This window comes from Camelus dromedarius, chromosome 2 (assembly GCF_036321535.1).
Source record: "Camelus dromedarius isolate mCamDro1 chromosome 2, mCamDro1.pat, whole genome shotgun sequence".
Classification (NCBI taxonomy): domain Eukaryota; kingdom Metazoa; phylum Chordata; class Mammalia; order Artiodactyla; family Camelidae; genus Camelus; species Camelus dromedarius.
Window position 1 is genome coordinate 6,079,902 of NC_087437.1, and position 13,636 is coordinate 6,093,537.

General features: G+C 41.9%; 1 protein-coding gene across 7 annotated transcripts in view; it reads right to left on the bottom strand.

Annotated features, from left to right (window-relative positions):
- The window catches only part of TBC1D5 (TBC1 domain family member 5), a 498,316-nt gene that overhangs the window by 127,854 nt on the left and 356,826 nt on the right, over positions 1-13,636 (bottom strand). For all 7 annotated transcript variants that reach the window (XM_064490964.1, XM_064490965.1, XM_031470042.2 and 4 more), the window contains one exon: positions 9,831-9,973. In XM_064490964.1, the coding sequence (XP_064347034.1) occupies positions 9,831-9,973 (143 nt within the window). The remainder of the gene's footprint in view (positions 1-9,830; positions 9,974-13,636) is intronic.

The window sequence follows — 13,636 nt, forward strand, 5'->3', positions numbered from 1 at the left end:
ATGCCCTCCCCACAGCAGGCTGGGTGCACAGCCCGTGCACTGGACTCTCCGAAAGGAGCTGAGTCAAGGTCTCAGGCCAGCTTATCCGGTCCGGATCTTTCACGTGTTTATATTCCTGGCCCTGGAGCCTGCGTTCGAGATCTCTCCATCTGAGGCCCTGGGCAGGGGCGTCTCCGGGAGAGGGAAACCTGAAGATGTTTCCCCGTCTGACTTACTACCCGGTACTTTTCCACTCCTGGCCCTTCCACCTCTTCTCCGGCCCTATGACACCCCTCCACGTCCGGGTCCACGTAACTGCCAGCCTTTTCTGTTCAGGGCTCCTTCCACAGGGAGACCTCACGCCTGTGCTGATCGCCTGACCCTAGACCGGTGCGCCCCTCCGTGGGTGAAAGGGAGCAGAGGGACTCGGTGCTTTCTCCAGGTTTGGACTCCTGCTTATTTACACCACCACAGCAAGCGACTAAAGCCTTAACTCTTTCATCTCTGGCTTGCTGCTGTAATTGGCTACTCTGATGCCCGGAAGCTCGGCTCTCTCCTGCCCGGCTCAGCTGAGCCCCTGACATTTACCAGACGATCCAGAAACTGTGCTCCTCGGTCTCTGTCCAAATGAAATGAAAATTTACGTCCACACAAAACCCTGCACACTGAAACTTACAGCAGTCTTATTAATAGTCACCAAAACTCAGAGGCAACCGAGATGTCCTTCGTTAGGTGAGTGGATAAATAAACTGTAATACATCCAGACCATGGAATATTATTCTGCATTAAAAAAGAAATGAGCTGTCAAGCCATGAAAGACATGAAGCAAACTTCGGAGCCATAGTACTAAGTGAAAGAAGCTAATCAGAAATGGCTACACACTGTATCATTCAACTACACTTCATTCTGGAAAAGGTAAAACCATGGAGACAATAAAAACATCAGTGGTCGTCTCGGGTTAGAGGGCGGGAAAGATGAATGGGTGGAGCACAGAAGACTGCAGGGCAGGGGGGTCACTCTGTATGACACCATAATGATGGATAAGTGTCATACATTCGTCCAAACCCACAGAATGTCCCACCACAAGCGAACTGTACAGCCAACCGCGGACCCTGGGTGATGACGATGGGCCACGGCAGGTTCAGCCCCTGTAACAGATGGACGCCTGTGGTGAGGAGAGGGATGTGGATGTGGATGTGGGGGCGGGGGGATGTGGGAAGTGAGCCTGCAAATTCCCTAAAAAATAAAGTCTGCTTTTTAAAAAAAAAAATCTAAACATTAAAAAACAAAAAAGACAATATGCTATTCTGGTCTGCGTCAGCCTACATTAGTGAAATTTTAAAAGATTTTAAAACTAAAATGTAAAGTATTACAAATGGTACATTTGTAGCCCAAAGGGTCCATTTATATCTACATCTGAGATGGTCACAAAAATGACTGACACTATTTAATGTCTGAGAGGGAAGCATGTTGGCAGTCAGGAACTGCTAAACATTCCTTCAAAAATAAGACCACCAATTTGTGCTTTTGATAAAAACTCTGTGGCATGTCGCTATGTGATTTGAGAGAGTTTGTTTCTAGCTTGAGTTTGGGTAAAGCTTTTTCAGAAAAGAAATCAATTCAATTTGTAGCTGAAATAGACTGTACTGTGACATCAGTATAATGTTGAACATGCTCTTAACGAGAAAATAAAGAAATAGAAATTCTGCAGCAGGACAGATGGAAACACGGGCAGAGAGACAGTGGCTGAGGAGTAAGTAGAGATCTAAAACGAAATAAAAAGGAACGATGTTTTAAACCACAAACAAAAACAGCCACACCAGGCCAGGCCAAGAAATGACTTAAAGAGACCCCTACAGAAAACCCAGGAAAAATTAACGTGCTGTAACATGCCAACGCTGGCTGGGAAACAAGGCAGGAAGCGGGCAGAAATGCCAAAAGGAAACTTTTCCATTTACAAAGTGTTCAGAGAGGAAGTAAATTAAAAGAGACAATAAACATTTGAGAGAGGCTTTTGGGTTAGGAAAACCTGCTGTTAAATGGATATGATTATAATGTTTTAGCTATTAATACAATCTACAAGACAAAAAGGTATGTGACATGGTAAATGAGAGAAAATGTTTTTCTTTGATACTAGTGGAAAACAAAAGTTTAAATAAATAAAAGGATGTAAAAACTTTACGTACTTAATTTAAGTAGACAAAGCTTTCTTTAAAAAAGCCACGTGGAAAAAAGCTTCCGGGCGCCTGTCCTCTCAGCAGCGACGGCACACAAATATATGCCCCCCACCCCCGGTCTCAGGGGCTCTTCCATCCAGGGTCACCCCGGATGCGAAATGACCACATGAAAAGCTTCCGATGCTCTGAGGGGCAGGGAAGACCCGGAGCAGTGGTCCTAGTCCCGAGGAGTGTGCAGTCTGGTTGGGGAGATGGGACTCACACGCTCAGGAAGAACAACATCTAATTAAACACGCTGCCCTGAGTGGTCCTGAGTAAAACCCTACAGGACTGTAAACGTGAGCGATTGGTGAGAGCAAGAATTATAAGGGGAGGCTGGGGGAAAGCGACCTTACCCCAGGCATGAACCAGGAGTGAGACTTAGGGACATAGAGCCAGGGGGAGGAGGAAACACATGAGTGAGATACAGTGTGAAGTCGGTCAGTAGAAACAATGTGGTAGGAGTAATGGTTGGTGACGACAATTCCTTATCTCCTAACTTTATTTTTTGCACATAGTCTTTTCTTGTTGTTGTTTTGATGATGTACGAACTTCATTTTAATTTTTTTAAATTGAAGTACAATTACAATGTGTCAATTTCTAGTGTACAGCACAATGTCCCAGTCATGCATGTAAGTACATATGTTAGTTTTCATATTCTTTTTCATTAACGGTTATTACAAGATATTGAACATAGTTCTCTGTGCTCTACAGAAGAAACTTTTCTTAAAATCTATTCTTATATATTGTGGCTAACATTTGTAAATCTCAAACTCCCAGATTTATCCCTTCCCACCCCCTTTCTGGGGTAACCATGATTGTTTACCATGTCTGCAAGTCTGTTTCTGTTCTGCAGATGAGTTCATAGTGCCTTTTTTTTTTTTTTTTAAGATTCCACATGTGAGTGATATCATACGGTATTTTTCTTTCTCTTTCTGGCTTACTTTACTTAGAATGACCATCTCTAGGTCCATCCATGTTGTCACAAACGGTATTATTTTATTCTTTTTTATGGCTGAGCAGTATTCCATTGTGTAAACACACCACTACTTCTTTATCCAGTCATCTGTCGATGGACGTTTAAGTTGCTTCCATATCTGGGCTATCGTATACAGTATTTTTGCACAGTCTTAACCCACATAATCCAGCAAAGAATCCAAAAAGGACTGCTTTGAACATATAAGAAAGTAAACATGTTGCTAGTATGATTACACTGCTTGGGGATCATTCTATTTATACTAATCCTGCTCTGTATGTATTGTTGGTAAAGCAAAAGTCTCGTTTGAAGAGCAGCCACTTGACAATCATTTCAAAGGTAACTTTTAAAATCTGTACAGATAATTTTCATACTGTTTTTTTTTCCCCAATGTGAAATTTTACTTTTACTTAATAAAATTGAGGCACGGTTTGAGGGATGGAAGAGGTGATGCCAGATGTCTGTCACCAGCCTTGTGTCCAGAGCTGGCTTCCCAACCTCTAAATACGGACGTTGGGCTCCACCTCTGAGGCCTCATAAAGAATGTGCCATTTCAAAGAAATGACAGACTCACAGCCATAGAAAACAAACTTATTGTTACCAGGGGAAAGGAGGGTGGTGGAGGGATAAATCAGGAGTTCCTGAATTGCAGGTACTAACTACTATATATAAAATAGGTAAACAGCAAGATCTTACTGTATAACATGGTGAACTATATTCAATACCTTGTAATGGCCTATAGTGAAAAAGCATATGAAAAGGAATATATATGTATAACTGAATCACTGTGCTGGACACCAGAAACTAACACAGCATTGTAAAACAAGTATACTTCAATTAAAAAGAATTAAAAAAAAGAAATGTATTAAGTGGTTAAATACTACACTTGTCTGACTGCATTGCTTCCCAGGAGAATGAAAATTTGTTCAAGGTGAATGAAGAAAATTGTAAGACTACTTTTGCTAAAAGTTAAATATGAGGAGAGCAGAATGAGAACCGAGAGGGACACTGGGATCTGACCCCACAGGTGACTGTTCTGAGTCACTCAACTGCCAGGGGCGCTGCTCGTCTGCTAGGGCGGCTGTAACAAAGCACCAGTACTGGACGGTATGAAACAACAGAGAAGCATCAGCTAACAGTTCTGGAGTCGAAAAGTCTGAAATCAAAGTCTTGGCAGGGCCGCGGTCCCTCTCAAAGCTGTAGGGACGACTCCGTCCAGGTCTCTTCCAGCTCCCAGCGTGGGCAGGGTTTGCACCTTCTGAGGGAGAGCCTGTTCTAGGCCGTCCTCCCAGCTTCCGGTGAGGCTGGGGACCCTCGCCACTCCTCGGCTTGTGGGCGCAACCTCTGTCCCGTCTTCACACGGCATCATCCTCCCCTGGTGTCTTCACGCTGTCTTCTCTGCACACGTCTGTGTCCAAATTTTCTGCTTCTTACAGGGACACCACTCATACTGCATGAGAGGCCTGCCCTACTCCAGTACGATCTCATCTTAACTAATTACACCTGCACCAACCTGTCTCCAAGTAAGGTCATATCATACTGTGAAGCACCAGGGGTTAGGACTTCAGTGTATCTTTTTGGGGGACGCAGTTCAATCCATAACAGTCCTCATTATCTGTGCCTATAAAAATCAGGATTTTGAACTGGATACAGTGAATCTTAACCTCTTCTTTTGGCGGGGGGTTAGATATTCCTTTGAGAAGATGATGAAAATACACACCCTTGACTCAGGGAAACGAACAGCATCAAGATGATGACAGGCCCTTGGAAGCCCTCCACTGAACCCCAGGGAGGCATGGACCCCAAGTGAGGACTACTGTCATTGAAAGAAGGCTCAGTTAGTTTCCCCAAGTGTGACATGCTTTGAGCTACAAATACATCACCTATAGCTCCAAAAGAACACATGTGGTGCCCAGAGCATGGCACAGCGGTGTTGAGTTGCAACTTTTTGAGCGAATGAGCTTGAAAACTACCGGGTGTAACTGGACATCACCCTGGGTGCCCCAGGCAGGGCATTATGAGTTCAAATCCAGAGAGACGGAATAAAAATGTGACACCAATGTTGCATGTGGAATGCTGAGGCTGTCCTCCTGTTCTTGACCATGGCCTAAGATGCAAGCGCATTTATTAGCACTGCCCTTCCACGCGTTCCACCTGATCCTGTTCTGTGTCTTCTTCCGGCTCCTTTTCTCCCTCCGAGTGCTTGTCCCTGAGGAACAACGCCTTTCCCCTTGAGCCCAGCCCTCCTGACCACTGCTGCCCGTGCAACCTCCAGCCCTGAGGTGGGGTGGGGGGACGCAGCCTCGCTCCCTGATTCTGTCCCCAAACCACTGCTCCCTATCACTCCCTCGTCATCTGAAGCTCACGCCATGCAGCTCTCCTCCCACCCCGCCCCTTCGTTACTGTCATGTGGGCACCACGGTTGCTGGCAAATGGGAGGCACTCAGTAAATGCTGGTTGAATGGCTGACTCCTTGAATGAATGACTGAATGGCAGTTGTTTTCTTGGCCACTCTTCTGCATTTATTTGATGTTTCCACGGCCGGGCTCACTGTGCTGCTTCTCCATCTTTTCCTTTCATGATTCTCGGGACGGTGCCCATGGAGGACCAGACAGACAGCTCAGTTCCCTGCCAACCCTTCCACCGCCCCAGGGACCTACCGCCCCTTCATGAACTTTGACCGTCCAGGTCACACCCAGAACTGCTCCACGTCCCCGTCTGACCACAACCTCTGATGCTGTCAGCTTCACACCCTCCCTGTAACCCCTGGACTCTGACATCCTAGCGGTCTTCTCCTGGCCACACTGCCCTCCCAACACATCCTCACCCACTCAGGAAATGTCCTCAGCCCCTCCGCCCTCCCGCCTCCCTCAGTCTGCCTGGCTCATTTGGACGTGGGCCACCTTGAAGCCTGGATCATGATCTCCCTCTTCGAATCTTGCTTGGCAAGTACGGCGGGGAAAACAGAATCTTGAGGTCTGGTGCCACTGCCCGTTGTCTGTCTCTGTAGGATGGTCAACAGCTCATCTTAGTCAGCCACCCCTCCACACTTCTCAGGGACACCCCCCGAGCCCCCTGCAGACAGCTGCGCTCAGTCCTTCATCAGGCATGGAGCACCTCCTTGTCTGTCTTCGCCCATAAGCTGGCCTACTCCCCAAACCCGCCCAGACCAGCACTGTCTTTCATGCCTGTTCCACGGCCAGTCTTCCACAGGACCCACGACCTCGCCCCACTGCCTCGGGGCCCTGGTTTCTTCTGCTATTTCACTCAAAAAATATTTACTCTGTACCCAGCCTGGTCTGATGCTGGGATACAGGAGGGAAACTGAGACAAAATCCATCCCCTCACTGCGGTGGAGGAGTGGGTGTGAAGAACGAGTAAGAAACAGGAAAAACATCAAGTAAACAAGATAATTTATCTTTTCATAGATCCCATCCTTGGAACAGGAGGGGAAAAAAGACTAGTGCTGACCCCTGGAGGAGCTGCCCAGACTGGGCTGAGGAGGACACATCTCCGTCAGCTCACCCCATCTCCGGTGCCCTGTCTCACCCCCAAGGCGGCCGTCCAACCCTCCCTACCCCACGCTGACCCTCCTTACAGCTTCCTCTTCCCTTCCCTAGTGACTTTCTTTAAAGATTACTCGCGCTTGCTATCTCTGCATTCTTTTTTATTTAGTTGACTTTTAGTTGAAAATGTGATGCATACAAACAACAACAAAAATAGCAGAAAAGGCTATTAGAATTCTTAGCTGTCCAGTTATTCTTCAGCCCCCCAACCCAGCCTCTGCTCCACCTGTCCAGCCCACTGAGTCCACGCTGACAAAGGTCTCCAAAGCCTGTCCCTCCACGGGGCCAAGTCTGGGGGTGCTTTGCCAGGCTTGCCTTACTGCACCTCAGCACTCCTGACCATGTTACCTCTCTCAGCTCAGAGAACACAATTTTGTGAGGTCACAACACAAGCTCTTCCTTCTCTGGTGCCTCTGAAATACTGACAATGAGAGACATGGAGTTTCAGCTCTGCCCACGTTCTCCTGCTGGGAGCACCACCTCGCGCAGACAGACCATCGAAGCTTAGGATCCTAATGGGATGCCTCTGAGAGTGGAAAAGGGCAGTGTTAACTATTCCTACTCTTCCTAGAAGGTGTAAACCCAGACTGTTCGCCATACAAACTGGGATATGCAGTCCCTCTGTTCTTAGGAGATCACACCCACTGCTGTGGTGTTAACTAACACATACCTATTCACCATTTGCAAAAATAAACCTGCAGCCTTGATACTGACAGGGAGCTTTATTTTCCACATCTTCAGGTACTGATTTCCTGCAGGCATCTCAGATTCAGCATGGCCCAAACTCAAACATATCCATTCCTAAAACCTGCCGGTCCTTCTATTTCCTGCCAAGTTATACGTATTACCCAGCCAGTCAGCTCACAAAGCCGGGGATCATGTTAGACCCCCAGTTCACCCTCGTCCATTACATTTAATCACTAAGACATGCGGACTTCAGTTCTGAAGATCTCTTTAATCTATTATTTTCCTCCTGGACTATGGTCATAACCTTTCATCTGATTTCCTCGCTCTGATCTTGTCTCCTTCAAGTCTAGCATTTCCACAGTGCTGCCAGAGTGATCTAAAACTGACCAGACTTCTCCTGCTCTGAACCTTTCAACAGCGTCCCATCACCTACAGCATTAAGACTCTCATTGTGGTCCCATTCCTGTTCATGTCTTCAGGCTCACAGCCGGTTAGTCACTCTCCCTTTGCACTCTAAGAATACCAAACAGCTTGTAGAAATAAAAACACATCCACAACCCCCCACTGAGCCGTTTCTTACTTCCTAGCCTTGTTCATGCTGTTCCTTCTGCCTGGAATGCAGATCCCTTATTCAGTACCAGATATGTTAGTTTGAAATTAATTATGTCAGTCTTTCCTAATAGTCGGTAAGCTTCTTGAGGACAGAGGTAGTGCCCCTTAAATACTTAATAGTCACCCTATTTTTAGGAACTCTCACCCACTGTTAGGGATTTAACTGAGTAAACTGAAATAATGTGCTTAATTTTAAAATAATTTTGAAACTCAATATTGAAATAAACAAATTCATTACCCCCGCATTTTCCCATTGTGCCTGTGTGTTTTATAATGTCATCAGTGCGGGGATGAAAAACATACAAGGGTTTTATGAAACTGATTTTTAAAAGTAGATCTTAGCACAGGAAACAGGGTAATTAAATTAAAATACAGTTCTGATGAATCAAAGTTAAGAAAGGAGTAAATAATTGTTTAACACCAGTGAAAATCAGAATACATTTCGAAAGCTGTCTGACTCAGAAACTTTGGGAAAATATCCAAAAGCATTTTTTTTTTTTTAACTAAAAGAGGCCTCTCAATCTTTTGGTTTTTCACGTGCACTATATTAAAATCATACAACTTTAAAATGAGAGATTAGTCTTGAATATCCTAAACTCTATTGTTCATCAAATCTACTCAAACATCCTTCTCTTCTTCCCAGATGTTTCCTCTTACAATTTCCATGTTCTTACACAGTTAGCTCTGACTCAGAAGAAAGGAACTTTTCACTTTGTGTGGCAAAGCCCCAACCATCTGATCTTCAAGGCACGAATAAAAACAAAACAAAACAAAAAAAAAACAAGCAAACAAAAAACCGCAAGTTCTGGATAAAATGTGGTACTCCTGTCACTTATTCATTCAAGTAATTTGGGGGGAATTAAAAAAGTATAATCTAGAATTGAAAGAACATTATTAGTGTTTCCAGAGGCCCAGCAAGAGCATCTGGCACGCCTGGTACTCAGCGAACAAACACGGAGCCACACAGCAAGTGAGCAGCCAGGACTGTGAGCGACTCCGAGCAGCTTATGTGCTTCTGACAATGTCCCACCCTTATGGTAGTTTCTTATTTCCTATTTCATCATCACTTTGTGCAATCTTTCCTAATTATATTTTGGCTTACAAATCTTGTTTTGTGGACTGCGATTATTTTTCAGAGAAGGAAAACCATTTGAGGTATTTTGAAATTTAAAACATGCTCTGATATTTCCTTCAAGCAGAGGATTATCAGACTCTCAAACGGGACTGGCACCGACTTCCCAGCCATGGCAAGCACCCGAAGGTGGGTCTGATGAGACGGGAATCCACCTACCACCTGGCACTCTACTGACAAATACATTTGGCCAAAATATAGCTGAGAATAAGTTAAAAGATCTTTAAATGAAATACTGATTTCTTATTGGCATGTTGCTGATACTACAGAAACAGCTCCAGTCTCCCAATAAATATTCTTGAATACTCCCTACCTGTCAGAAGGTGGAGCTCTAAACATATCCGAGACACCGGCTTTTTGTATGTATGTTTCCCAAATGTGTGTAATGAGGAGATTAAAGCAGGAGTAAAGTGTTTAGAAAAATGGTTCTGGAGAATATTCCAATTCTCTCAGGATAAAATCACCCACATCTCCCAACAGGTACACGGATAACTAACAAAATCTATATTTAGTTTGTTCCTTTGAAACTTTGATATATTGCCTACTATAAAAATGCAGGTATGATAATTCGAAATAAAACATAAAGTAAATATAAAAGGTAAGACACAGTTAAAAAATTCAGGACCACCTACTTGACTGTTGGCAAGGTCATTGACACTTACGAGCGTCTCGGATGTAGAGTAACATGGCTATGAAAATATAATCCACTAAACCCAGGCTGAGGCCATCTGCAAACAAGGCGTCCCAGACCACCAGGAGATCCTGCAGGGGGAACTCTCGTCCAAACAGCAGCCGTACCCACCGTCTGGGGAGAAACAAAACCCAAATTCAGCAAGCAGTACTTCTGAGAGTAATATAAAGAGGAACCACTTTCTCCCGTAACTGTGAAACAATATATAATTTTTGAATGATCACACTGAGCAAATATTATATATCAAAAATATAATACAGTCAAATCCAAGTTTTAAGCTTTCAAATGAGTTTGGTAATTTTATAATTAGGCCACAATCATTAAACTTTATTCCTATATGTATAAAACACAAGTACAATATTTGAAAAGGGTAGAAATCTTTCACATGTAACAGAAATCAAAAATCTCTAAAAGGCAAAGAGGAAAATGAATATATATTAGTCTGTTACTGCATATGTAAGGTTATGAGTTAAAAATGACAATTTTCCAAATTGTTTCCAAACAAAATTCTATACTACTACTGATTTTTTTTTGGGGGGGACGGGTTAACTGGACCTTTGCAAATGGTCATAAGACAAATTACTACAGACAAACAGAAAAATGCCCTCTCACATTTCACTCTTACGTAAAACTATTCCCATAAGATATATATATATATTTTTTTGTCAAGCATAGACAGTTATTTCAAAGGAAACATATAGTGATACTTAATTTTTAACTTTAGAATAGATATACCTTAACAGCAAGGTTATCTTTCTAGAGGTATTTTTTACAATATAGTCATTTCTATGGCTAGGAAAATGCATACCTATGCTGCAAAACAGACATCAGAATGAGAATACTAAACAAGGTCTGTATTTAATTATATATCATAAATAGTAACACTTCAGACTCTAGGTAAGTACTAAGCTATTTATGTCTAATTCTTACAAGAAAATTAAAGTAATTCACTTTGATACTTTTTATTCATTTACTTCTAATTTTATACATGTGGCTATAATTTTCTTACATAAGCCCTTCTCTAGGAACTTTAGCTAGAATTCCATGTGATTCTGGCACACAGTGAAGAATAAAAAATTTCAAATTTCTAGTACTACCAAATAGTACAGAAATAGAAGAAATTTTTCAAAAATTTGTTAAGAGATATTAGTTCTTTGCAAAATTCAAAATCAAATATAACCATCTGTGAGGTTAAAGTGAGGCCAAAAAAATTCAAATACTACTTTTTTCAGGGAGTATTACATTTAAGGAGGAATCAAAAAGCTGTGACAAAATAGTGTATAATCACACATAAGTATCACAGTTTATTAAGAACCATATGATCAAGTACTTGAGTTCTTTTATTCATCTTACCAAATGAATCAACTGAATAATAATTAAATTGTATTTTCAACTAAAATTTAAACTGTTACTCAGGTTTTCAGTAGAAAAATTTAATGCCAAAGTAACATTTATTCTTTAAAAAGGATAAATTTTTATTGCTGATGACTTTTATCTACTTTTCAATTCTTACTCCACTACTAATAAGAGCTATGACTAAAAAAACCAAAAAATATATATATTTTGTCTAATATGACTATATTTATATGGCTTCGGATAAAACATTATTTCTCTAAACACTTCTAGTTCTTTCAAATTACAAATGCTAACATGTACTGTTTTAAGAAGTACAAAAATATCTCTAAATTAAACAGGTTGCTCTTCTTAATTACACACATGTAACTGGTCTTGAAAAGAGCATCAGGGGAGGCAGAGGGAAGGGGCAAAGCAAAAAGCACCCGGATTAAACCATCTGGGGCACTTGTCTAAAGGACCTTGGAACTGATAACTACATTTGTGTTATTAAGTGACAAAAACATTTAGAAGGTGGTGATTCAGTTATCCGATGGACACAACCGGGAGAAAAATTCATCAATGGAACAAACTGATGAGGATCTAATGGTGACCATCGTCAGTAACGCTGTGTAACTGAAATCTGCTTAGAGTAGAACTTCGATTTCACACACACACAAATAACCAGGTGAGGTGATGGACGTGTTCATCACACAGGTGGTAGGAATCCTTTCACAACGTGCACAAATGTACATCAAGTCGTCATGACGTATGTTAAATAGCTTACAAATGTTATTTGTCAGCTATACCTCAATAAAGCTGAAAAACGTTAAGTCAACAAACAAAGAATAATTATCTTGGTTTGATGGATAGGCAAATTTTGGCATTTTCAAAATTGAAAATTCTGACATTTAACTGATTCTTCATGGTTCAAATTCGGATGCCAGTACAAAGTTCAAGTACCACACCTGTAATACCATGCCCTGAATTTGTGCCTTTCATTCCCAGAGGTTATCTGAATGCTTTCTTTATCTGAATAAGCCCATTTAGCAATTGCTGCTGCTGTTTCCTGAAAGATACTGCTTTTGCTTAGTCTTATTATGTGTAGAGAAAAATTTTTCCCTATGTTTTCCCTAGTATCTCCTATTGAAATAAAAATGACTTTTGAAAAAAGGTGACATTTATCATAATACAATAAACATCACATAGGAAATAAACAAAACCCCACCCCCAAAAAACCTGATGAAGGTTAATACACACCACAGAGGAGAATACAATGAGATCTTTTCCCCTTTCCCCTAAAGTTCAAATTCCTCTCATTTTCTTATGGCCAATCACAGCTTTGGTTCCATCACAGACAGGACAAGAGCAAAAAAAAGGAACTAAGTAGCCTTTTAAAAGAAATAACTTTTATTCTTATTATTTCTATAACAAAATGCCCAGTTCTTGCCCAAACGCCTTCTCTTGCAACTTTCCTACTGTTCGGGTTGTGTTGGCATAGCTGCAGAAATGACCACACACACACACACACACACACACACACACGCAGCAGTGGCCCCGCGGCGCCGGGGAGCGGGGATGCAGACACCTGGGGATCAACACGGAGTAACGCTCATCTTCAAAGCTGCGCACGATGCAAGTCTCCAGTACTTTTACACTTAATGTGCAACCTGCGATGTGCTGCTTTACAAATGTTTTACATTGCTTTATTTCTGAAGTTTCACCTTGCCAACTACACTGCTAAACCGTTCCATGGCAAGGACCAAATTCTGTGTATGTGTGTGTGTGTGTGTGTGAGAGAGAGATATCTAGAAGGTTCTTTGTAAAGAGCTCTGTACACTTTGCTAAGTGCTTTATGTGTTTACCAAGGTCTTGTTAAACTCACTGTAAAGCCACCTGTCACGCTACTGAGAAGCAAAGGTGTAGTTAAATTGGAAATACAGGCATTGGTCTTGTTAGTGGCAGCAAAAAAATAATTCAGGAGGTGGGGAAAAAAAAACCAGAACCACAGAAGAAAAAATTTATTTTTAGATGCCTAGCAGGTTTCTTTTACTTAAGACTGTTAGTAAGTTGTACATGGAAAAATATTAAATTAAAGTAAAATACAGTTTCTTCTATTTTATGTACAATTACAGGGAAATTAAGGCCAAATTCTCAAAATATTTAAGAAGTACCTTATGACGAATGGAATGCTTTGGGACCAACAATGACCTTACCAATAATTTAATCATTTTAATCCCAATTAGATTAAGTTCAAACACATATTCACCACACACAAAATGTCCTGTGCTGTTTTGAGCTTTCTTCATTGAGCTTAAAAGTCAAGGAAAAAAAAATCAGTTCTTTATGGAATGAGCTACCAACAGAAATTATTTCAGTATACTTTTGTATTCTTAGAAAGGAAAACTTACTCTAAGGAATGAAGTCTTACGAAGAAATCACTCC